General features: G+C 38.9%; 2 protein-coding genes and 1 long non-coding RNA gene across 21 annotated transcripts in view; 1 reads left to right on the forward strand and 2 right to left on the reverse strand.

The window, feature by feature from the left end:
* The window catches only part of LOC135983898 (general transcription factor II-I repeat domain-containing protein 2A-like), a 984,084-nt gene that overhangs the window by 401,416 nt on the left and 556,271 nt on the right, over positions 1-26,397 (forward strand). The gene's annotated exons all lie outside the window — the stretch shown is intronic.
* The window catches only part of EMCN (endomucin), a 112,354-nt gene continuing 86,106 nt past the window's right edge, over positions 150-26,397 (reverse strand). For 13 of the 19 annotated variants that reach the window (XR_006176789.2, XR_010601270.1, XR_010601268.1 and 10 more), the window contains 7 exons: positions 25,718-25,813; positions 23,848-23,872; positions 22,920-22,981; positions 8,689-8,762; positions 5,232-5,352; positions 4,911-4,992; positions 150-2,199 (listed from right to left, as the gene is read on the reverse strand). Coding sequence is in view for 6 of the 19 variants with exons in the window: in XM_065596174.1 (XP_065452246.1) it covers positions 5,275-5,352; positions 8,689-8,762; positions 22,920-22,981; positions 23,848-23,872; positions 25,718-25,813 (335 nt within the window). In the remaining 13 variants the exon portion in view is untranslated. The remainder of the gene's footprint in view (positions 2,200-4,910; positions 4,993-5,231; positions 5,353-8,688; positions 8,763-22,919; positions 22,982-23,847; positions 23,873-25,717; positions 25,814-26,397) is intronic. The other 6 variants (XM_065596174.1, XM_042859973.2, XM_065596176.1 and 3 more) reach the window with 2 other exon arrangements.
* On the reverse strand, positions 13,907-22,907 carry LOC135983576 (uncharacterized). Its single transcript, XR_010601274.1, has 3 exons — positions 16,606-22,907; positions 16,279-16,425; positions 13,907-16,163 (listed from the first exon to the last, which is right to left on the reverse strand). It is a non-coding gene; the product is annotated as an uncharacterized LOC135983576 (long non-coding RNA).

Below are 26,397 nucleotides of genomic sequence, written 5' to 3' on the forward strand. Positions count from 1 at the left end.
GAATGCTTCGCTGCAGAAACAGGGTAACATTTGAACCTGAGGCCTGCCGCATGCAATGTGCAGCAGGAAAACAGGATCAGGTCCAGTATTTGTATTTGGTGTGGATTATATATTGTGTATTTGCAGAGAGAGAGAAGAGAGGCTCTTAATACAGATACAAAGTTTTATTGTAAGATTAACATTATCTGGACACTTAATGACAGTTTCTGCACAAATCTTACATAATCTTGATATTAATCTTCCACGTTCACATTTCTCAGCTCTTTCAAACTGCCCTATAAAGAATGTGTGCCGAAACACCTATTTTACATTTACATGAAAACTTGGGCATAGATTCTTCTTTCCATTGGGAATCCTCAGCAGTCAGGAAGCTGAAGTGGGTATAATATTTTATATAAACTCTTGAATTGCACGTTTTAGATGGCCTCACCTTTTGGAAGTACAGACATCATGATGCTTTTGCTCAACCAAACTCCCCCGAGTCACTCAGATGATCTAGCACAAAGAATGCTTTATCTAAGCATAAAAGTTCAGCTGCAGTCTGTAGCACACTGGTTGTGGACTTGGTGCCCAGCTTTCACAGTGCTTCATAGAAAAGTTTTCCGTTGAGTCTCTTAGGTCTTGGCTACACTCGGGACTTCACAGCGCTGCCGCGGCTGTATGTACTCCACCTCTCCGAGGGGAATAGCTTGCAGCGCTGCCGGCTTTGATTACATTGGCGCCTTACAGCGCTGTACTCGCTGCGCTCAGGGGTGTGTTTTTTCACACCCCTGAGCGCAGCAAGTTGCAGCGTTGTACACTGCCAGTGTAGCCAAGGCCTTAGATACAGGATAAGACCCATCAAACAGAAAACAAGAGAGCTGATAATGCCTACCACCGGAAGAGCACTTTTCATCTTCAAAGTACTGTACAAACATTAACTAATTAATCTGCACAATAGCCCTGTGAGACTGGTAGGTAGGTGTTATTGTTGCCACTTTGCAGAGCAGCAAAACTAGAAAGAGGAGCTAAGTGACTTGCCCAAATGCACAGTGGAAAGAACTAGGATTAGAATTCTTGGTTCTCAATCCTGTGTTTAGACCACTAATGAGACTCCTGTGTCTCATTTTCATATTTTAGCAAATAAATGAAACTTGAATCAACAGATGGAGATTGATCAAATTATTATAATTTCCAAAGGTTTATATATCTAGAAAAGCAGAACACATGGAGATAGCAGCACTATGTAGATATTTACATAAGTGCTTTATAAATTGAGATATTCTGCAGTTATCACTGGAAGGAATCATTAAATTTCCTGAGTTGATAAATAGGAATTCCATGCATTACTCAAAATTTGAGAAACAAAGTCTATCACTGCTGTTATTCCTTTGACAAATGCAGCCTGTAGTATTGTAAAATGCCTTTTGAGTCCTCACTGTATAATGCAGATTAAATCTGGAGAAATATTCTTACAGCATATATAACAAAGTGACTACCCAAGGAACAGTAAAAAAAAAAAAACAAACCCTATAATATTTGTTTGTAATTAGTTTGCATTTTAAGGACCATGTGCAGCAATTTACAGTGTTTTAAAAAAATCTAATGTAAAACGTAATTAGTAAAATCGCCCCTTTCATGGAAACAAACAAAAACAAAACCACTTTTGATATTATCTCCAAGTGCCCCATCCTGGTGAAGTGCTTACTACTATGAGTAGCCCCACAGAAGTCAATGGACGTACTTGTGGTAATGATAATTTTGCATACTAGTGTTTGAAAGATCAGGCCCCAAGTTTGCCATCTACTACATGAGATTTCAGAAGACTATTTATTGAGCATATAAGAAAATATATTAACATATTCCTTCCTGTATGGGAAGAAAACATTTCTATATACAAGAAAGACATCATTATTAGTCACACACCACCAGATTTTTACAATACCTTTATCATTCCTGAAAGTTTCTCTGCTTTAATATATGTAGAAATAATAAATATGTACAGTACATCAGTTATGTAGCCATTAAGAAAACACAAGAGTCTTTCCAGCAGAAAACAGGAGGCATTTAAAGTATGGAAATTAAGAGCTAATCATAGAACAATTAACACAAATGTCCTGCCTGTCTGTAGGAAGCTGCAGCTGATCCACATGTCCCCCGTGGAACTGTAACTTCAGAGGGCAGTTCCTGTATAATGTGGCAAAAGAAGCAGCTTCACATCTGAAATGGCAATAAAAATCTCAAGATTATCATCCCTATTCAGATTAGTCAGTATCAACTATTGGCATACAAACAAGCTTGTTGTTATGGTGCCAAAATCAAAAGAAAACTATTGGAATTATAGATGGAATGTTTATTCTCAATTGCTTACATCTGTAGGAATTCACATTATTTGTTCTCCCAGGGCAATATTTGATGAAAGGCCTCACCTGAGAACAAGGACTTGCCTCAGTTTATAAAATATTAATTGATTTCAATTGAGCAGTAATTTCTCACCAAATCTGTCTGGTCACTGAATGTGCAAATTCATGAAAGAAAACTTGCTCCTTTAATTCATTTGCCAACATCAGGGGCACATTGGTGAAGTCGAACGGAGCACCAAGCAGAGCCCCAGCTTATAAGAGCACAGTGACCAAATTTCCCACTATGCCCATACAAAGACTGATCTTATGAATTTACTATTATTCTCCAAAAGGCCTTAGAATGAAGGACAGAGGCAAGTTTGGCCATTTGTACAATCAGATTCCCCCCCCGCCACCAAAATGACCAGTAAAAACATTGAGTGAATGCATTGTTTAGGAGCTGCTCCTGCTGCACTCATGGAAGCCAATGGGAGTTTTGCCACTTCCTTCAGTGCCAGCAGGATAGAGCCTTCTGTGCATTTCTCATTTGTTGTTTCTTAGCCATACTCACTCTGGGCCCTACCCTGTGATGTGCTGAGCACCAACTCACATTGGCTTCAAAAGGAGTTGAGAACCCTACTTCCTCCCATGAGGAACTTTGCAGGACCATGGGTTCTTCCCCAGAAATGGTGCCTCATTACTATATTCTTCACCAGTAGGTACTGTAATTTAAATGCTTTCTTTTTATCTACTAGAGATCGAAACTGCTTCTTACGTATGCATTTTGATCTGAACACTTTTTATCTAAATGTACATAGTCTTTCTAATTCTATTTAAAGGTTCATTTTGTCTGATTCTGTCTGCTTGCTATCCATATCTTCATGCAGGCTTTGGTGCCTTTGCCTTGGCACGTATTGCTTGGTAGTCTATGCATCCTATATTCCCCAGAATTGTATATTGCCCGTTTGGGAAGTATATTTTTAAATATTATTTGACTTTAGCTCTCTGTGCCTATAGTGCTAATTCCCATCTATCCTAATGTTGTGCAGCATGCTGCTCGTTGATTGGCTGCCGGCCTGAGCCCCGGAATGGCTGCGTTTCAGTGCTGTTGACTGTTTGAGTCCTATTCCTGCGATCAGACCCATGCAGTTAGACCTCTGCGCATATTTGGAGCACCAGTGAATCACTCATGTGGATCAGCTTGCAGGATTATGGTCCTGCTATATAAAGCTCAGTGTAGTAAAACGTGCTGTATGAATATCAAATATGTTTGCATTATATACATGAATTATAGAAAGAAAATATAACTTTTTTGCGTGGTAATAGTGATCAAGCTCTCTGTACACTACAAAAGCCACTTAAATGCCTCTGAAAATATTAATATTACTTTTAACTTAGCAGCTTCATTCATTCACGGCGGCAACCAGGTTTCTTTTCAGTGCTACAGAACTGCTGCTCATTACTGCTTCCAGCGGAAGCTGTTATGACTTCTAGTTAAGGTAGCAGAGTCTTAAATGCCAAATAGCTGTGTGTACTCAGGCCCTTATCTTCCCCCTCCCACTTCAAAAGGCCGGTCTGCATCCTGCAGAGAGGGGTAAAGAGATATTAAAAGCCAACAACCAACCAGTTAATTAAAATTGTGTGCTTGTGTCTGTGGGGGAGGAAATGTGGCAGTGGCCCTTTCGGAAAGGTCAGACAAACAAAGGGAAAGTGTGGCAGCAGCAGCAGCCATCTTGGGAGAGGTGCAACAAACAAGGCTTTAAGATAAGAAGATCTAGATGTCTTGAAAGGAAAGAAATTCTCCGGTACAAAGATCTATCCACCACAAAACCAAGACATGGCCACAAAAGAAAGTAACTCCCCCTTCAGTAAACAAACTATAGATGTGGGTGGAGAAGCCCCAGTTACTGAGGCTGACTTGAAAGACCCACTGTTTAGAAATCAGAAAGATGAATAAAGTTGATGAGGGAAGAGTTCCAAGTTTGCTAGAGATATTTAAAAAAATGAAATTATAATAGACACAGAGAGCAGATATAATTTAAATTAAGGGCGCCTTCAAAAGTAAACTCCCAATCAAGGGCAAGCTTCTTTTTATGATCCTTTTTTTTAGGGATTTCAGAAGGTTTAGGGAAGGGGATATTATTCTAGGGGGATTATAAGAAAGTACTTAATCCCACTTTAGATCAATGAAATGTACACAGAGGGCATGTGAGAGCAGCAAATGCAAATTTGTTGCATCATTGAGAAAATGAGGACCTGGGTGTATGTCTGGTGGGAAAAGAAACTGGATGTCTACTACTCATGGATTCTAGGAATTATATGATTTAAATGTTCTAGGCTAATTTGGTCAAAAATCCTAACCCAGAAATTATAACTTGGTCTGATCATGCTCCCTGCATATATTAATTTAAAAGATTGGGACTCAGTGGAAAAACAAAGGGCCTGACAGTACAATAGAACTTTGTTGTATGACCCCCTTAAAATTTTCAGCAATATATAGAAAAAAATTATAAGGAAAGGATCAATAAGTGTTTTTGGGATGCTGGAAAGGCAGTAATGAGAGGGATACTTACAAATATAGCATCATACCTCAAAAAGTTGAGAACTCTTGAAGAAGAGAGATTGGTTAAAGAACTTTCTGTTTTGGAAAGTAAACATAACTCTACAGGATCTAAAAAAGAGTGTATAAGAAAATAAATGAGATAAGAGGGAAGATTAATCTGTTACAAAGACGAAAAGCTGAGCAAACACATATATTAAACAAAAATATTATGAAAAGGGCAATAAAGCTGATATGGTTTTAGCCAGAAATTTAACAAAGGAACAGAATAAATCATCCATCCCTCTGATTAGAAATAAAAAGGGAGATTAGTAACTGGCATCAAACAGATCTCAGAAATGTTTGCTAACCTTTTCCATACTTGGTATACTTCAGAACATCCAAATCCTGAACTTATAAGTAGATATTTGAGAAGTATGAAAATGCCTCAGCTCTCAGAGGACGATGGGGCAGCTCTTGATAGGCAAATTGCTGCAGAGGAAGTTGAAGTTGTAATTAAGAATTTAAAATCCAATAAAGCTGCAGGCCCCAATGGATTTTCTGGGGAGTATTATAGAGTTCTAATGCAATTGTTGGTCCTTATTTTAACTGAACTGTTTAATAGTTTAATAATATTGCAGGGGAATGATATTTCAGATTCACTGAAAAAGAGGCAAATATTGTGGTCATTCCTAAAGAAAGTAAAGACCTTACCAAGTGAAATTCATTCAGACCTATTTCTTTAATTAAAGTGGATGCTAAAATTTATGCCAAGGTGCTAGCAAACAGATTGGGTGTTATCGTGTACAAATATATGCACCCTGACCAGTGTTGGTTTGTTGACAGGCATCTGTCTGATAATAGATTCAGAACTCTGAATTCGATCCGTAATGGGCATTCGAGCAATTCTTCCCAAGCACTTCGTTTTTGGACACTGAGAAAGCCTTTGACTGGCTGGAGTGGGAGTACCTCAGACAGATTTTGGTAAAGTTTCATTTTGGAAATCAGTTTTATAGGGGCATTTTGCCCCTATATACTCATCCTCGCACATCTGCTTTGGTTAATGGTCATCAATCCCTTCCTTTTAATTTGTCTAGAAGTCTGAAACAGGGTTGCCAGTTATCTCCCATGTTGTTTGCTTTGGCAATGGAGCCATTTACAGTAAATGTTTAGAAGCAGCCCCTTGATAAAGAGCATCAAAACGCCTTCTTGGATTAGAACACAAAATAAGTTTGTATTCTGACAACATCTTGTTATATTGCAGGATCCAGAAGCCTAGCTAGAAACTACAGAACAATTGACTTTGGAATTTGGACAGCTATCAGGCTTCAAAATAAACCGTTATAAATCTGAAATTTTAGGAAATATTCCCAAAAGGATCAAAGTAAATTGTTATCAGCTATATAAATTTAAATGGGTAAAGGAATCCTAAATATTTTAAAGAGTTCTCCAATATTGTGGAGAAACAATTGTAGAGCACACTACCAGTTTGGGGTGTCTGCCCTGAGGTGAGCACTCATGGTCATTGAGCCATTCTAGACAGCATGACAATGCACTATTAACATTTGTATGGAAACATAAAAAACAAAAGGTGAGTTCTAAGCTTCTAAGGCCTACAATGTGGGATGAACTCGCTTTCCCAAATTTAGCTTATTATTATTATGCATCACCTTTAAAAGACATGATTCAAGTTAACAATAGAGCATCCAAACACTGGGTAAAAACTCAAACAAAACAGAAGCCCAAATATAGATATTCCCAGTAATTGTTGGGTTAAAAAGAAATGTAGGTCACCAAAAAATAAAAAAAATAAAATCACCCATTCAACCAGACATCCTTAGCAGCTTTGGAGAAATTTAGTAAACTCCTGTTGCTTAGGCCCTCTCCTTTATCTACTTTCATTAATAATCAGGAATTTATCCCTAGGAAATAAAGTGACTATTAAATGTGGATATGAGCTGAGATTACTCAATTCTCACAACTGTTCCTGGGGCCTGATTTGAAATCATACCAATATGAAGATCCCATATTTTCAATATTTACAACTCAGATGTTTTATTGTGAAAACTGGACACAAGGCAGCTCTATCTAGACCTTGAACCACATTGGAAGAGTTGGTCCAGGAGCAACTAAAATCAACAAATAAAAGATTTAATTTCTAAGATGTATACAATTTTGACTGGAAAAAAAATGTTGATAAGAAAACAACCCAGATGAAAAGATGGGGAGGAATTTGGACAAAGAAACTGATCTGGATGACTGGGTGTCCATGTAGGAAAGGGGTTATACATCTCCAAATTGTGTAGCTCATAAAGAATTTTTTTTATAAATTACTATATAGATGGCATTTGACTCCGTTATATTTTTGCCAATAGAGAAGTGCTATGTTGGCGGGGTTGTGGTGAAAGAGGAACATACTTGCACATCTGGTGGCTATGTCCAGGAACTGGAGAGTTTGGGGAGGAAATTATTAAGAGATCCACTGACTGCTGACTTAGTGCTCTAGTAAAAGATCTGTATTTAAACAGCATGACAAATACATTTATTTTTTTCTTGCAAGCAGCTAAACTTTGTTTTTCACATTACTGGTAAAAGGCGACTCCGCATCCTATGGAATTTTGGTATAGTAAAATATGGACTGTCCTTGTCATGGCAAAGCTTTCACACCAAGTTTATACACAAGAGAAATGCCAAAAAGAGGATAGATTTTTAGAAATTTGGGTACCCTTTGTAGTGTACCCAGAGTAGGAGATCTTCCTAGCCAGCCAGCCAGAATCTTTAGCAAGGTTCTTTGAATATTAACTGGATCCTGAGTAACAAGTAATGTATGGAGTAGTATGTTAACATTTTATTATAACTTTGCCTTAATAAAAAGTAAATAAAATAAAATAATATAATAAAATAATAATAAAAGCTATGACAAGTGGCTACTGTGAAAAGAGGGGCAAGGGTGCAACCATAGGGGGAAAAGATGAAAAGACATGACTGCCTGAAAATACTTTATATTTGAAGAACAACACAGAGACCTTGATGGGTTTCAAGTTTTGACCTGGATGGATTCTCTAGAGACCCCTGCCTTCCTATATTCAAAAACCTGGGACAACATTTTCAAATTTAAGATGACTGAAATCAAGCACCTTAATCCACATGGAAGCACCTAAATAAAAATGGCCTAATATGCAGAGGTCTGAAGTGTACACAACTTCCTGTGAAGCCAATGGGGTTGAGGGCTTAGCGCTCCTGTAAATCTGGCTGCTTTTATTTAGGCACATGACTTCAGACACTGGACTCAGAGGGTAAACATATGTTTAGTTCAGGTTCACAATCAAAAATGTAAAGCTCCACCCAATAGGAAATAATAGTCAACAGTCAAAGCAAGGAAATGCACACGTTAGGCCCCATCCCGCAAGGTACAGGGTACCTCCATTTTTATTGACTTCAATAGATATTGAGAAAATAGCACCTCTTAGAATTATTTCAGCATAGTGCAGGATTGACTCTTATTTTAGTAGAATGCTACCGCATGATATCAGCTGTAGCCCATATAGAAATCTTAACTTTTTGAGTACATGAGTGGCAAAATATCAGGCCAGAGCAATGGAGCAAAATTCTAATATTGCTTTTGCAACATGGGAAAAAACCCCAGCTAATTTGTGATTCTAGTTCATGAAAGTTTAAGCAAAATGGCCTTAAGCTTCTTACTGACAGAAGTCATTAGTTTTTTTCTGCTTACGGTTCTTTTCTTTTTGTTTTAGCTTAACTGAACCACGCTAATGATAACAGATATTAATGACAGTTACAGAAAACAGAATAAAAGAGTAAACATACATATTTATTGCCCAGGTGTGAGGAGGATTCATCATGTTGGTGAGTTCTATTCTTTCCCTGAGAGGAGTGTTCACCTAACGAAGAGAAGGTACATTTTGATTAATTAGGCATAGAAACATAATGAGAAACAAGTGCAGCAAGAATACATCACAGGCTGCTTTGCAAAATTAGCCCAGTTTCCCTGTCAGAATTACACTGCATGCAACATTCTCCATTCCACTCCACACAGTGGATCTTGACTTGGCTATTCTGTATTCTCTGTAGCTTCAATTTAGAAAAACTGGGATGGACTTAAGCATGCACTTAAGGCTTTCCTGAACTGTGGCCTAAGTGCTCATAAGTTCCATATATATCTGTTTTTCCAGAACACCCTATTTCCCATGTTATTTCTGTTAATATCAATGGGAGTTCTATGCTTGTAGGTGGAGCAGAATATTGGAGTCAAGATCTGTGTGGGGCTGAAAATAACCCAAAACTGGTCTTGTGAAACACAGAAACATAAACTGAGTGCCTTTCTGTCCACTTCTCAAAGGGAATTTCTCACTAATACTGTACATGAATGAGACTAAATTAAGAGGTATATATAGTTAAATGACAATAAAGTTTGAAACATCCTGGTAAAAATGTATCATATTTATCATGATTACATACTGTATAAACATACAAGTCAATACAAATCAGAGGTGCAGCGAATCCACTATGTTCTATTCAACTGAAAACTAAATTGTAGCTATTTATTTTAAATGAATAACTAATGGTCTCAAGTGACCCTTCCATGGGCAGCGATCTATGCCCTACAATACAGTGCAATCTTCAGAGTTCAGCGGAGAGAGACCTTGCTATCCACTGGGATTCTATTAGAACTAGTTGAAATATCCAAAAGTAATTTTACAATAAAAATTGACTGTTTTGATTTCAAAGTGTTTAAAATGGAACCGTTTTTTGTGTGTGTTTATTTGAATATTTTTTAAAAGTTCAAAATGTCTATCAAAAACATCAACAAAGTTATTGAAATGGTTATCAACACATGTTTGCTTACCAGTCCCCCATCCCAGTTTTTACTAAACAAAAAATATCAGGAACCAGTTCAGTAGCTTTTTACTATACAGATTTGGGGGAGGGGGAAGGGCGGAGGGAAGGGAAGGGGAAGAGGAAATATTAGAAAAAAAAAGTCCAGGGTTTTTTGGTGAAAAATGGAGCAGTTCAACAATATCAAAATATTTTCCGACAATTTTTGTTTTCAGACAAATGCCAGAAATGTCAACCAACTCTAGATGCAATACAGTTTTGTCCCAACCAACTGCACAGATTTTTAGGGACCCTCCCTGACATCTTTATGGGTGATAACAGTCCCCCCGCCCAACTCATTTTTTCTTCACCTGCATGTTTTAACCTTGCTCCACTTTCGGTCATCTGTACAGCATTAAGAAATAGAGGGACTGGGGAAAGATAGGGAGTAGAGGGGAAGACAACAAATAGAACTGGTTGAAAAAATGGGGAAGGGGAGGAATTCCACAACAAAATTTGCCAAGATTTTTTTTGTAGAGTTTCAAATTTTTCAAGATTTTCTGATCAGCTCTTCTGCCAAAGGTATTTTCCCCATCCCTGTTACCCATCATGAAGACTTTATAAAAGAATCACAATGCCCCCACTGAAACAGGACAGTTCTAAAGCCTTGATCCAAAGCTGTTGATGTCAGTGTAAAGGCTCCCCTTGATGCGAATGATCTTTTGCTCAGGATCTAAAATGAGGTGTGTTTCTTAGAGCTAGCAATAATGACTGCTTCAGAAAGCTGAGTACCCAGACTCATCCCTCCAGGAGTAGTGAATTTACTTTCTTTAAGGTCCAGGGAACACAGGATTACATTAGTCTCTCCCTAGATGGCAGAGACATTTAGGCCAGGCACCCTGCCTAACACATGATCTAGTTAGAGAGTCCAGTGTGATGTATGTGACACCCATAGAAGGACTGATCCACTCAAAAATTGCTAGGGGTCAATGTCCTCTTTGCAAGATCAATGAGCAGCCACTGAGAATTTGATCTGACAGTGCAATGCCTCTATGGTTTTTTTTAATTGGTTGTCTGTGTTAACATATCACCTGGTGGGGAGCTTTGTGGGTAGAATTCTAGAATAAACCATAACAATGCCTGCTCCATCTTTGCTCACATATTTGGATTACAGTGAGGTTTTTACCCACGAAAGCTTATGCCCAAATAAATCTGTTAGTCTTTAAGGTGCCACCAGACTCCTTGTTGTTTTAATAAACACAGTATTAGAGTCTATATCTACTACTCCAAACCAATAATTTAGTGAGGAGGACAGAATAGAATAGAATTTCAGAATAGAAAAGGGAACACAGGAAGTCTCTGAACAAAAGAAACTAAGGCAATAAATGGACTGTTTCAGAAATAAGATCGGATTATGCCTCAAAGAGGCTATAGAGAATTTTAGCATATACATGGAGCACCTGAACAAGCCTACAAATGGGATATTGGAAAGCAGGAAAGGGAGCAGTATTACAATTGTTGGATCCAAGATGTTTGCTCTGCTGAATATCTTGGGGCACCAGGAAAAAAAAAACCAGAAGCAACTAATTTGAATGTTCTTATTTAAGTGTGAAGAGATTTTTATTAATCCAAAACTGAAAGATATTGTTCCCAAGACTGTAAAAAAACAAGTTTTGACCCGTGTATTTTATAGCAAGTTGAAAGGTTTGGTTTCCATGTGCATGTTAGAACATCTGAGATTTCAATTTACTTGCAGAATTATTTAGCACTAAACTGTGCAGCACTTTGCTAAGTGTGGCTTACGGGGGAAAGTTATCTTGGCCAAAATCTCTGAATATGGTGAATCATTTTGAAAGTCTGGACAAAGAATGCAAAAATATTGCTGTTCTCAAGCAGTCTAGATAGATTATATGGGCACCTTGGGGGACTGTTGTTCAGAGAAAGGACATGATACACAAATCACCAGAAACACCAAAATAGGTAGCCTTCAAAATCAGTGAGAAACAGGTTTTTGTTTCCTTTAGCTGATTCAAGATTGTCTACCCTAGTCAAAGCTAAGCAGCATATTTAAGAAATTCCACCATTGGCGTAGTAGATGGAAAATACTGAAGGACTATATAAAAGAGTGTGAGATCATCGGTGACAACTGACACAGAGCTGCCTCTCACTGTCTGTATGTACAGCACCTAGCACAATGGGGCCCCAGTCTCAATTGGAACATATACATAATAGTGTAATAATACTAATGAATTTTCCCGGTGCCAGTTAATTACTGTGGAAAATTCATTTCATGATTGTCTACTCTGTTAAAATCACTGATGGAATTATTATAAAAAGGTGAAAATGTGGGAATTAGGAGGTATTGACAGAAAAAAATGGATGCAGTTAAACACATGTTGTCAGTTGCACAGGTGTAAGTGCAATGGGACCCCACTTTACCTGTGATCTTGACTTGCGACACCTCTCCAGTTGGAGTAGGAATTATCTCATATAGATTGGCAGAGGGCAGTGAGAAGCCAACTGCACATAAATCATGCACAGCTACAAAAACTGAAAGAAATGATGCACAGATTAAGAAAGAGGCCTGAGGTACAGTATTAGGATAATGGAATTACACAGATACTAGCCCGGAAATTTTATTTGACAACTAACCATAAAGCCTTACTGAAATCTTAAGATCTTATTCCTATTACTTGCATCCTCCCTCTCTCTCATTCTCTTGTATTAGTTGTTACACTCACTTGCTGTGTTTTGTCTTAAAATGGATTGTAAACTTCTCAAAGCAAGGGTAATGTAACATGTACAGGGCCTAGCACAGTGGGGCCTTGATCCTGGTTTGTGCCTCTAAGCATTGCTCTAATACAAATACACACAAACAACAATAATGTTAAAACTAGGATAGCTTCACAAGGAGCTACTGTAATTCAGCATTGGTCTTTGATATGGTCAGCAAGTTATTATGGCACTTATGAAAAATTGTTTTTTGCAGCCTAGCCATTCAGATACTCTTATCAAAGTCATCAAGTGAAATTCAGGCACCAGACTATAATCTGATATGCAGTTTCCTTCCTTCTGCAGCCAGTTGTCATCCTTAATCAGAATGGGGATGGAGGAGATAAAGAGCAGAACTTGGTTATCATGTGAAGGTAAATACAGTTGTTGATTCAATAATGTATTTACTTGAAATAAATGGGAAATGTAGCTCAGACGCTAGCTAATTGCAAAAAAGATTTCGCAGAGTCCAGAGTGACAGTGTCAGGTTGACATCTTTTCAGTAATAGCACAGCTAAAAACTTAAGTGTTGTTATTGAATAAAACCATTAATCTGCAGCAAGCCAGGAGTCTCCAGCTATTACACCTAATGTACTAAAAAGTACACAGTACTAAATAAATTGATGATATGAAGGGGAAAATATTGTATTCAGTGAAGCAGTTTTTATTTGTTGAATGAAACTTTCACTTGGGTGGGGAACATATGGCATACGTAACACCCACGAACATGTTAATTAGTTCTTGCAAGTTGCTGCCATACACAGTGTCCTAACAGATCAGCGCTTGAACATTTATTCTGACACTGTTATGCTGCTGACTTGTGTATCACTGGTTGAGTGTACTGTGACTCTTTGCTCTACAGGGCATTTTGGGGTCTGAAATAGACATTTCTCTGTTCTATATTTATTCAGGTACTTGAAATTTATAATAGAGATGTTAGGTTTCCAATTTGACTCAGGATGCTAATGTTGTTACCCCGGGGACAGATATAACAATATCCTGGACAAAATTTATAGAACTAAGTTAAACCTTATTGAATTAAGTATTTTAGGAGTCCATTGTGTTAAAAAGGCAAACTTGCATGTACTATTGTGGTATTGTACAGAATTTCTTCAGGAGGAAGACAGGATTAATGCAATCTCTGGGACGTGTTAGGAACTTCAAAGGAATTTTTGGGACACTACATGTGATGTGCATTTCCTAGGAAACACTTGCAGGGAAGTGAATGCAAATGACCCACAGAGGATTGCATTTTTTTAATGCTTCTCCTTGAGCAGAAAGCCATTGTCAGGCTGATGAGCTATTCAAGCTCTCTTCAAAGCAAACTGGCTAAATGAAAAGAACGAGGAGTACTTATGGCACCTTAGAGACTAACAAATTTATTTGAGCATAAGCTTTCATGGGCTAAAACCCACTTCATCGGATGCATGCAGTGGAAAATACAGTAGGAAGATATATATACACAGAGAACATGAAAAAATGATTATCACTACAAAAGTTTTTTTCTCCTGCTGATAATAGCCTGCCTTAATTACTCTTGTTAGAGTTGGTATGGCAACACCCATTTTTTCATGTTCTCTGTGTATATATATATTCCTACTGTATTTTCCACTGCATGCATCCGATGAAGTGGGTTTTAGCCCACAAAAGCTTATGCTCAAATAAATTTGTTAGTCTCTAAGGTGCCACAAGTACGCCTCGTTCTTTTTGCTGATACAGACTAACACAGCTGCTACTCTGAAACCTGGCTAAATGAGTGACTCACAGGAGGCATGAAGGTTCTTGTTCTGAGCAAAGGGTGTTATGAACTTGAAACCCTGTGTGGGGTTTGAAGCACTGCTCACCTGCCAAAGCCCATGTTGGTGTTGGGGTAATCCTTGGTAAGCTTATTAGCCTGCATGCAGATTCTTTTATTGTTTTTAATGTTTTATGTGCAATGCTTTATATCTTAAAATAAATATGCTTGCTTAGAAGGAACTGTGTGTAATTTATAACTGTTGGCAATTATTCTGTTATCAGTCTCTGAAGAGAAGACAAAAGAAGCCTGCTTTGGCAGCCTGTCTTTTTCTGGGGATGCCACAGCATAGTCAGGGGATCATGACGTCTGGAAATACCCTCCTCAGAAGGGAGAGAGCTGTGTGTCTCCACCCCAGACAGACAATGTCTAGGGAGATGGAAGCCCAGAGTGGGTGCCCTTTCTGGGCCACAGAAGGGGAATACATGTGGAGTTGCCTTGAACAGTGATAATCCCAAGCACAATACACATGCAGGACATAACCAGAGAAGCATGAGGAGTAACAGCAGCTGTCCTAAGGATAGGTCGTCCAGAGGCCTTTATACTGCAGAGACAAGCACAAGGAGCTCTTCAAATTTAATAGGAGTGCTGCCCAAGTAAGCAATGTAGGCCATCAAAAATAAGAAGCTGTATTTTGTGTTAGATTTCTATGGGCATGTTATTAATGAGACCAAGTGTGCTCCGTTGTCACTCCACGACAACATCTATCAGCAAAAAACCCGGCATATATAACAATCATTTTGGTATAAAGCAATTGCAGTGTGTCTATTGCTCTGACAAAAATGTAACAATAGAGGCTAATTTTTCATAAAAGTGCAAAAGGCATCTGTGGAGACCAGAAGTTGTATGTTTTTCTCTATAAAACTAAAATTAAAAAGGGAGGGAGTGTAAATAATGCTTGAAAATAGAACTGTGCTGGACTGAAAATGCAGCCACAGCAAAACGAGGGAGCGCAAAAATAAATTCAGTGATGACTACACAGTTGATTGTGCCCCGTTCAGCTAGTAATATTCACAGTAATACACTAGGAAATAGGAGACAGTCTGAGGCAGGTAATAGTAGGGGAAAATCAGGGCACAGGTAGCTCTCACTTGAACCCAACTCAATGCTGATCTGGCCACACTGGGCCTAACGAACAAATAGTTCCTTCTCACAAGCAACAGGACAGAGGTACCTACCCAGACAACAATGTCAGTTATGGGGCACAATGGAATAGAAAGATAAGGGATAAGTAGCTATCCACTGCTCAATAGCCAACCAGTGAAAGATGCAGAAAGAGGCAATTCCCCTGAGAGGAGGAGGTCTCAGGGTACAGCTGGCAAACCAAGTATCCCGAAAATTCAGGTGCATACATCATTCCCCAATGCTGTGATCCCTTAGCAGTCCCAAGAGTTCTCCTCAGTGGCTGGGGTAGACTTTGCTTTAAAAAACTCTTGGAAACACATACAGGACACAGAAATAACAAACAACAAAATAACACTCATTAAAAACACAGCCACAGAGATGTGCAGAAAAATGTGTAATTGTACTAGATAGTAGCACTCAGAGGCCTCAGTCAGAATTGTGTGGTGGGTGCTGTACAGACAAAATAAAAGACAGTCGCTGCCTGGAAGACCATGTGGGGAGTTTATTTTTCAATTTCTATGAGGAAACAACAGTGACAGGTCATTATAAAATAAGAGACAAACTAAGAGAGGGTGAGAGAAAAATCAGACAGAAAGAAAAGGAGTACTTAGGGCCTGCCTTGACAAAGCCCTGGCAGAGATGATTTAGTTGGGGTTGGTCCTGCTTTGAGCAGGGGATTGGACTAGATGACCTCCTGAGGTCTCTTCCAACCCTAATACTCTATGATTCCTCCCAGGGGGACGACTTTGCATGAAGCAGCTCCAATACTATCCACCTTCAAGGAGAAAAACAAACAAAAAAAGGCATTGAAAGCACAGTTCACAATAACAGAAGCAAAGATTTATTAGGTAGCCAAAGTCACCACTTCAAGTACATAGGAATGCCTTTACCCTTTCCAGGCATTGAGCATGCCAGTGGTCTGCTGCCTGCTGACCTGCATTGGAGGTCTCCTCATAAGAGAAAGAGGGAATAGAAAGCACTTCCTACATCAGAGGGGCTTGCACTTTTAGGTGACCCTGGATTCCTCCCTGTAGATCCTAGAAGAAATGAAGGAAATGAGAGAGAATGAAACCACTAGTGCAAATTGAAAAATGGGGTCTAATGTAGAACCATTCCCCATAGCCAAACTCCCTTTGGCATGAGCAGGGCCCCCAGGATTGAGCTCCCGCTAGGTCAAACAGACATTGAAAACCTCAAAAAACAAACAGGTGCCTTACCTCCTTAAGCCCCATCACCCAGATGTGCATGTGCTCATCACAGAAGACGCCCGATCTCTGGGCCTGTAGATGGAGGGATAATTCCTTGTCTTCCTCCGACATGGTTCCAACAACAGCATGAGGGCATCATGTCTCAGGACATATTTGTGGTTAAATGTGTTTGACAGAACAAATTGCTTAAACAAAACATTGACTCTCCAGGGGAGAGAAGATGGGGGCATGCCCTAATTGTGAAACGATGGAAAATCATCGATCCCAAATACAGTTGCATAGGCATTTGCTCTGAAAGCTGTGTAAGTGCCACAATGTGCACATATTCCAATGTCTGTCATACATCCTACTCTGTACTCTCTCTCTCTCTGTGCACCACAGGTTATTTTGGAAGGAATGACACCTGGTGTATCAGAGTACATTCAGGTGTCTGGATTTCTCTAGGCATCTTTGCAATAACTTCTATATTGCCACATTCTCAGGAGACTTTATATTAAATATCATACTGGTGTGATAACAATATCAAGGACCATTGCTACAGTCAGACAGCTGCTAGTGCAGCTACTCCAGTCTTGGTTCCAAAGTGATGATTTATGATCCATTATCTATGTATCAGTACAGTTCTACCATGTGCAGTTCATATTTATGGGACATCCTCACTCCAAATACTATGCCTCAGTGCTTTCTACAGATCCACTTCTTTCAATTGCCTTTTAGGAGGTTAATAAATACACAGTCTACAACGAAGTATATGAGAACCCAGCTCCCACTACAAAAGGAGGTAGCTAGGATGTCATGTTGGGTTTTTAAGATGTTAGACAACTATATCTGGGTGATGACTGTACTTGTCTCTCGCTTGTCACAGAAAATCCTGCATTATCATGCATTCTTTGGAAACATGCCTAAAGTTGAAATGTCATATATAGAACTCTGTGGTGAATGCTCAGTCCTAGAACAGGAAAACCCAACATAAGCTCATATATTCACCCATTTTCCTGGCTGACTGTTGTGATGCAGTGTGTGATGACTTCTTGTTGCTAGCAAGCAGAGCCCTTCACATGCCACATAGACAGTCTGGAGTGGCAAAGTTATATCTCTGCATGCTCCATGTAAGGCGTTTCCAAATTATACTCAGTATCCAAAGTTCTTGTCCAAGTCAAATTTTCACCACAGGCTGCACTTATGCTTTAATCTCACTTCTCAGGTGTTCTAATGTACTACTAAACTCTCACATGAAATCCAAACCTTATAGACATATATCCTTCAGCACACACATTTTTCTTATTTGTTTCTAAAACGATGAGAACATTAAACTTGGTTTTACATGGTTTTCCTAGTGTCATAAGGTCCATCAGCAGAACAAATGTATTTGGGCCAACTCTTTGATTGGAAGACATTTTGTGCACTTCTTCAATATTATTTGTAGATATCCCTCCATATGTTCTAAAATTCTTCGTTACTTCTTTAAAGTATGATCCAAATGCACTGCTGAAATAGGCTAGTGTCCTTTGTTCTCTATTGCTAGAGACCAGATGCAAAATTCTGCCTTGACACACATCCCATCCATGCAACCTCATTGAAGACAGTGAGTTTCCAGGGTTGCATGTCAGGGCAGAATGTTTCCTGGTAGTTTCATTTGCTTTTCTAAAAAGTCATTGTTCCTTCCTCATCACCAAATTGCTGTGGATAAATTCAAAAACACCAACTGTGCTTATTGACAAAGCTTACTTAAAATACAAGATCAAGATTAGCCATTCATGTAAACTTCCCAAAGCACTCCACCTCCATGGAATATTGAGTGACAACATACCCAATCAGTGAAACAACAGAAGCATTACCATTGGTTGAATATACACCTGGAGGGCAAGACACATCTAAAACCATTGAGAGATGATTAAGATACAGGAAAACATTTAAGCATGTGTTTAACTAACAAACTGAATAGCTCCATTGACTTTGATAGAACTACTCACACATGTACGTTTTTAGCTGCTTTCCTGGATTAAGACCCTCAACTTTTTGCAGATTACATGTGCACCACAATAAAAATAATAATAGAGTCAATGGCAGACAAAGTGAAGTCCTTTCAATGCTGTTTGTGAAAATGAAGCTGCTTATACTATGATTTCCTCTTTTAATTGAATTGCTTTTCCTGAATCTAGTTTAAAAAAGGAATGCATATAAAAGTTTATATGACAGATATGGCAATTTCCTGCAATATCTTTGAGAGATCTGATTGAATTAAGCTTAAATAGCTTTGCAGTCCATTGTATTATAGATGCAAAGTTGATGTGCTATGTGGGTTTGTATGTCTCTATGGGGGAGATGTGGCCAATGTAAACACTGGGAAGGATTATGAGCTTCAAAGGACTATTTGAAACAATGTGCCATACAAGAATGAATTTTGGGACAAAGTTAAGTGCGTTTCCCAGGAAATCTCTAGGGGGAGGTGTGCACAAAGGTATCACCTTCAATTATGCAAAAACTCAGCCTTTGGAAACTACACCCTGAGGAGGGCACCTTTGTCTGCTGATTACCTGTTCCTGGTATCTAAAGGTCAAAGGCCCAAGCTTTACAAAGGGGTGACTCTCAGATTCATGGAGGTGATTGTTCTGAGCCAGCAGCTGTTATGAACTTTTAACCACAGGAAAACCCCTTGGTGGAATTCAAAAGACGGATCACTTGCCAGAGCCCTTTTTGGAGTTGAGGGGTGATCTCTGGTAAACCTATTAGCATGTGTGTAAGTTCTTTTATTGTGTTTTAATATGGTTTCTCTGTGATGCTCTCACATGAATGTACATGCTTAGAATGAACTGTGTGGTAACCTATAACTGTGGACAATTACACTGTTTATAGCCTCTGAGGAGAAAGCAAAATGCAGACGCAGGCCATTTAGGCAGCGTGGTAAAACACTCCATCACCAGGGAGAAAGATGTGGGTCTCTTCCCAAGAGAGTTGATGGCTGAGAAGCTGGGAGCATAAACGTGGGTGCCACTGCTGGATCACGGAGGGGGAATGCAGGTGCACTGCGACAGTTTACATTGCTCCAGAATAACTTTTTCACAATGTAATTGTTTTTAGTATACTCACTAAATTAGTCTGACACTCTATATGTTTCTGTGTATTTATGCTATTATGAAATGACTGTCTTTGGGCCCAAATCTGCAACCTAGCTGCTGCACCCTCCCCTCAAAATCCTATGTGATCTTCTGGGGCCTGATTCAAGTGAGTAAATCTCTCTTACATGAATAGATACCTTGAGGTGTTAGGACTTGTGTGAGTAAGGAATATTTTCATCACGTTTTTAATATGAATGGACCCTTTTTCATATTTTTTTAAAATTTAATTTAATTTAATTAAATGATTTTAGGAAACTTAGAAGAAAAATGGCCTTTATACCTGTGGATATGTGTTTAATTTCAGCATTTATTAAAATGTAGAATTTCATCAGTAAAAGAGTTAGGTGTATTAAATATGAATAGCATTAACCAGGGGGGAAATTCATGTTCCCTAAGTGGTTATGACTCATATCTTCCAAATATAGCAAACATACAGTATACCTCAGTAAAAGAGAATATTAAGCATTCTCTCCACAGAAAGAGTTCAGATAGCCAACCTATGATCTAGAAGCTGATTAAAAAGACCTCAGGCCCCATCTTGTAAAACACATGCACCTGATTCTCTTCTCATTTAACTGATTCAAAACAGGAGTAACTCACTGAAATCAATGGAGTTACTCCAGTGTTAAAATTGGTGAGAGGGAAGAATCAGGTCCTGTAGGTGTCCAAGAAATCTAGTAACTACCAGAAACTTTATGCAGTTTTTTAAAGAAATACTGCAATTTTACAAACACAAACACACACACACACTCCTCCAACCCACTTAAAATACACCTATGATCTCAGTTTCCAAATACACCTCTACCCCGATATAATGCTGTCCTCGGGAACCAAAAAATCTTACCGTGTTATAGGTGAAACCGCATTATATCGAACTTGCTTTGATTCGCCGGAGCACACAGCCCCGCCCCCCCGGAGCGCTGCTTTATCACGTTATATCCTAATTTGTGTTATATTGGGGTAGAGGTGTAATGCATTTTTAAAAATCCAAGCAAACCCCGGAATTCAATGTTGTGTTTTCTAAGACCTGGATTCCATTTGTCTTGCAACACCAGGCCAGGGTCAGTTAGAGAGTGAAGGAATGTGGCTCTGCATCCAACCTAAGATAAATGGGTACTGCTCCAGCCAGGCGAAGCATTTGGAGCCTGATCTTTTTGACTGCAACAGCTTCCAAGGCGGGCCAACGGGAGTGGCGGGATTTGCAATGCAGCCAGTAGACCACAGACTGTACCACTCCTTACTGCTATATGTGTGAGGTGGTTTGGGTTAGCTATCAGGCCCCAGAAGATCACATAGGATTTTGAGGGGAGGGTGCAGCAGCTATGTAGCAGCCCCTTGAAACTGCCACTGGGGGGAAGCAGCCAGCCAGGACCCATTAAAGACTCCAGGAAGAGGAAGAAGAAGGGTGGAGACTTGAGGAACTCTTTCCCTACAGATTTGTGATGGCGAGTGCCTACAGCTGTAGTGGGGAAGGGCCTATGTAGGTCAGGAAGGGTCCTGTATTGGGATGGGGAGGGAGTGAAATCTCAAATATCATGAGGACAGTTGTTCTCATGAGAGGTTTTGCTTTTTTTGGTGCAGTAACTGGGATTCAGATTAGCATGGTCTGAGTCTTGATCTAAACATCACTATCTCAGTCCTCCTGCATTTCACAACATTTTCTTGCAGCTTCTAGTTCCACCTCCAGTTCCCCCTCCAGTTCTGTAGGGACATTATTTTATTATGCTTAAAATGAGGAAGGTTTAATTCCTTTCACAAACATTATATATATCCTCTGTTTCCTCCTTCAGATTTTATGATGTAAATAATTTACAATAAACAACATCAAGTTAGTGCATGACAGAGTAAATTGTAATGTAAATCTGTAATGAGGGCAGTATTTTGTAACAAAAGAGACTGCTGAGTGATAGAAGCAGAGCTGGGTGAATACTGCAAAAAATAATTGCACACATTAATTCAAACCAAAAGCAGGAATTTTGGAGACAGTATTTGCAACTCCTTTTATTTGCTTTCTGCAAATACTCATAATCAGGCAAGTTTTGTTCTCAAAAATATCTGCATAATGGGTCACACATGATTACACTCCTGGAAATGTTTCCTGGGTCATCTTAAAAGCCAAGGTCTTTGCGGGGATGGGAGTCATACAAGATAGAAACATAGCTGACTGTACATAACTTGAACAGTAGATTATAAACAGCAAATACTAGAAGTACATTAGCAAGTAGTTTGCAAGCAACCATTTGCTGAAGAATTGTGAATAATGAACAATTTTGTAAATAATGAACAAAGTCTGTTCACAGATCATTTGCTAACAGAAGAACGGGATTATTTGTCAAATATGTTGTTAATGGTTCACCCTGCTCTACGTAAGAATGCAAGTCCCCCACACAAATAAATAAATAAATAGATAGATAGATAAAATAAAGAAGTGTTCTTGTGAAGTCACAAGAATCAATTATCCAGACTTACTACGTTTCCTTGATTTGGGCTCTTATCAATGACTTGTGTTTAAAGGGACAACAAAAACTTAAAAAATCATGTTTTAAAAATTGAATTTGAACAAATTTTGAAAAAAACATTTATTTTCACTATAATGTTTGGGTCTGATCCAAAGCCTATTGAAGAGACTCCCATTGACTTCAATGGGCTTTAGATCAGACCTTTTACATCCATTTGGCATTTCTCTCAGCTGGGACAATGAGAATCAGTGAAGTCAGCTTCTCAATGCCGCAATGCTTAGGCTGCAAATATTGCAGACCACCGTTTATTGAGTGGGGCAGCTGCTCTGCAACCGTTGTCCTTGAGTACTTGCATTTTAGGTCCTTATTCCATATGTAGCGTCCTGACAGCGTGAAAGTACTTCTGTCTACACTATTGGGTCAGTTGGAGTTCTACTCAGGAAAATTGGCTACTCCAGGGGAATACTGAACTTGCTCCTAGTATGGAGCAAATTCATAATACTAAATGTCATTATGATTGTTTCTAGGTTTGGGCTATAAACATAGCTTTAATCTCCTCAGACAAGAGTAATTTCCCCCCAACTTTCATTAAAGACAGAGTCTGCATTTACTTCAAGTCAGTATTTGGCTGCTACTAAGGAATCATGTTGTGATTTTTTAGGGGGCGGGGGCAGTGTAAAAATCAATTGACATCCAAACTCTTCTTCTCCTCAGCCAATTTGGTCAAAGAAAAGCATCCACTTACCAGTCTCAGGAGAAGTTGTCTTTACAGAAAGAAGTTTGACACCCTCTTTATCTGTTGTGGCTCTGTTTTAGTTGGGAGACATTTGAACAGACAATTAGCATCAGACTTCTGCATATTTGTCAGTGCAGAAAGTACTAAGGGTATGATCCTGTAACAGGATCCATCCTGGTGGAGTCTGCCATGTTGGGAATCCCCACTGACTTCAGTAGGGCTTTGCATGGGTACAAAGGTCTTCTTGCATCACTCTGATTGTAGGGCCTAAACCAACATTTCTCAAAGTGGGTGTGCAGAGGAGAGGGCTAATGGGAGAAGCTGCTGTGGGACGAGAGAAGCTTCCTTTTCTGCTCCTAATACACCTGGCCACAGAAGCAGCTCAAGCATACAGGGCTACAGGTACAAGAAGCAGCTCGCCAGCCAAGCTTTGGGTTTCTTCACTCAAAACACAGTTCAACTTCATGGATACATGTCTCGGCCCCACTGAGTCAGCAGCGGACCCTCCAGCCATCCCGAGAAGCATGTAGTCTGATGGATCTGTCTCAATTTTACTCTGTGGCAACACGTGTACAGCTCATCATGCCAATGCAGTCTAATTGAATTGAAGTGAATTAGTGAGTTAGGGAATGGGGAGGAGAGCAAAAGAAAAAAAAAGAAATACAAAAATAAAAAACAATAAAAGAGAAACCAGAGAAAAAAGAAGGGAGATGGGAAAGAAAAGGAGAGAAAGAGGAAACGGACAGAAAAAAACAAAGAGGCACAACTGTGCCCTGAGAGACACTCTCAAAATGGCATTTCCCCCTTTTGGGTATTTTTATGGGTGTTAACAGTTTATTATATTTCAGTGGAGAAAATTAAGAACATGCAAAATTGCTGTCTTCATAAGAGCCACGTGACTAGACTTAAAGGAATGCAGGGGCATAGTTTAACTTACTGTTCAGTTCCATTCTCTTGTCCCTCTAGAAGAAGAAACAAATTTATGTTATTCTGATTGCCTAGATGTGGGCTAAATAATAGGCTCAAACACAGCCATGACTAGCATAAGCCTATTTTGAGATTTTGTAGCTCTGCATCAAATATTAATAAAATAATAAATAAACAGGAATAACAACTTGTACTTATCATGCAGGATCAACATGATTTGTAAAGGTGGACAAGTATAATTATCATAATTTTTACAGAAACTCAGGAACAAGGATTAAATGACGCACAAAAGGTCACACAACAAGACCATGAAGCTAAAGGAAACTGCTGCATGGTTTTTCCTGTATAGATTGTCCAAGTTACAATCAGTGCCCATCATAGAATAATCCCAGTTTTCATGGGTTTGTTCCAGATCTTGCAAGCTTAATTTTGCAGCCATGTCATGTTTGGAACTCCCACTGTCCCCACATACCAAGGACAGTTAGAGGCCTGAACTTTTTGTTTGGGGCTTCTCATGCATCAGTGTTTTCACATTGATCCTAATTTCATGGCATTGGATCAACACATAACATCAGAGTACAATGTGATGACAGTATCATCGTGGTGTGATTTGAGACACAAAAGTTTTCTCTTCCTTTACATATCTGTAACACTCCAAAGTTACCATGTTGCAGTCTCTAGACTTCTAGACAAGAAGTGGACACCCCCAAATAATGAATTATGCATGCTATGTATTCCACATTCTTTATTCTTGTCCTGTGGGTAGGTGGGTGGGTGGGGGTTAGATTAGATATATTTCTACAGCACTGGTTTTAAGGGTGTGGATGTTTAGTGAGCTAGAGCTAGGCAAATACTTCAAAAGATATCCACAAATATTCATTACAATTTTAAAATGAATTTGCTTTGATTGAGTTTGTATTTGCAGGGGGAAAGCCAGAGAAATTTTCTCCACCTAAAATCTTCACTCCTTGGCAATGAAGATTCAGTAATTTTCCAGGCAAGGAATCATTTCCCTTCTATGTTTTTGCGGTTTGCATTGTCATTTGCAAAAGTTATTACAACATGCTATTTACCTTGGCCTGTAGCTTCAAGGCCTTGTTATGACTTCACATTTCCAGCCCCCAGGAATTTCACAGCTAAATCGCTGCACAGAGCTCCCAGCTCTTGCCAGCTTGAAAGCAGAGAGACCACATTATGGATTCAAATTTGTGTCTCCTACTTAGTAACGCACTGCATTTGCCTCTAGCCCACTAAGCTCACTCCCCAATACGTTTGGCAAAATTGATGTAGTAAAGTTATTTCCCCCTGTGAGCCTCAATATTTTATGGGCAATACTGGAAAAGGTGGCAGACTGCTCTGTCCAAATCGCTGCTTATTGATGAAATTACTGCATTCCCTGGGATTTTATGTGGACAAGGAAAAATATAAACATGGGATCGCTCCAAAAAAACGAAAAATTGATTTTTTTCCTTGCGTTTTGAACAGAGCTAAAATGAACACAGCTGATTTTAACAACAAATGCAACTTATTTTGCCCCATGCTTTTCCAAGCAATTTCTCTCTGCAGACTAGAGTCATTGGCAGTGTCAGCACAGCTGTTTGTTAGGTAACTGCTAAAGAAGAGAGAGCATTAAACATATTGGATTTGTGTTCTCTACAAGAGGTGTTGTTTCCTCCCCTACATATACCCCATAGTAATCTTAATAAAGAAGTGTTAATTCCTTTTTTGACTAAATATTTTAAAATCAGCACGGTTATTTATCCGAATACAATAAAATTTGTATGCTAGGTCAGATTTTAATACAAACATTTGCAGTATTCCTTTCATAATGAATAATATATCGAAGCCTTCCTGGCTGCAGAAAAATGTTGAACAAATACCTGTGGTTGTCCTCCGGCACATTCTGTACAAAGCCACCAGAATGAACACAGAAAGGGTTATTACTATCAAGGCAATCACAACTGGCAAAATAATACCTGCAAAAAGTGGAGAAAATTATTTTACCAACTACATTCCACTGGCATAACTTTAAACATATATAAATATCAAACAAATTCATGTGTTCTCTTAGTCCCTCCACAATCAGTACAGCTGAAGCTATTAATTTCTCTTGAAGCTTGTTACATTTGTTACTCCTCATGCATTCACTAGGTGTCAGGCTTGCAGCCTTTTTGAAAACCAGGGCTTTAGGCAACAAAGGAAGATTTAGTGGCTTCCTCCCCCATCCCTCATCATTCTGGAATCTCTGTCTTAAATATCAGACTCCTAACAATACAGAGTGTGTTCTCATGAACATGTCTTTAGGCCATTAAGATTATAATTTCTCCCCACATGGGAATACTCTAATCGTGATAAAAATACAAAATGTTCACCTTGAGAGTTAATAGCCCCAATATACATTTTCAGCACCCATGTTCCAGGAACAATTAAAAAAAAAATCATGTACTGCAAAACAAGGCAGATTTGAAATTCAGTGACTAAAGTGATTATTTCTTTTTTAATATGGTAATCACAGAAAGGCATGTAGGAGTTACACAATTTAGTAACATTCTGCACAATA

This window comes from Chrysemys picta, chromosome 5, assembly GCF_011386835.1.
Source record: "Chrysemys picta bellii isolate R12L10 chromosome 5, ASM1138683v2, whole genome shotgun sequence".
NCBI classification, from domain to species: Eukaryota; Metazoa; Chordata; order Testudines; family Emydidae; genus Chrysemys; species Chrysemys picta.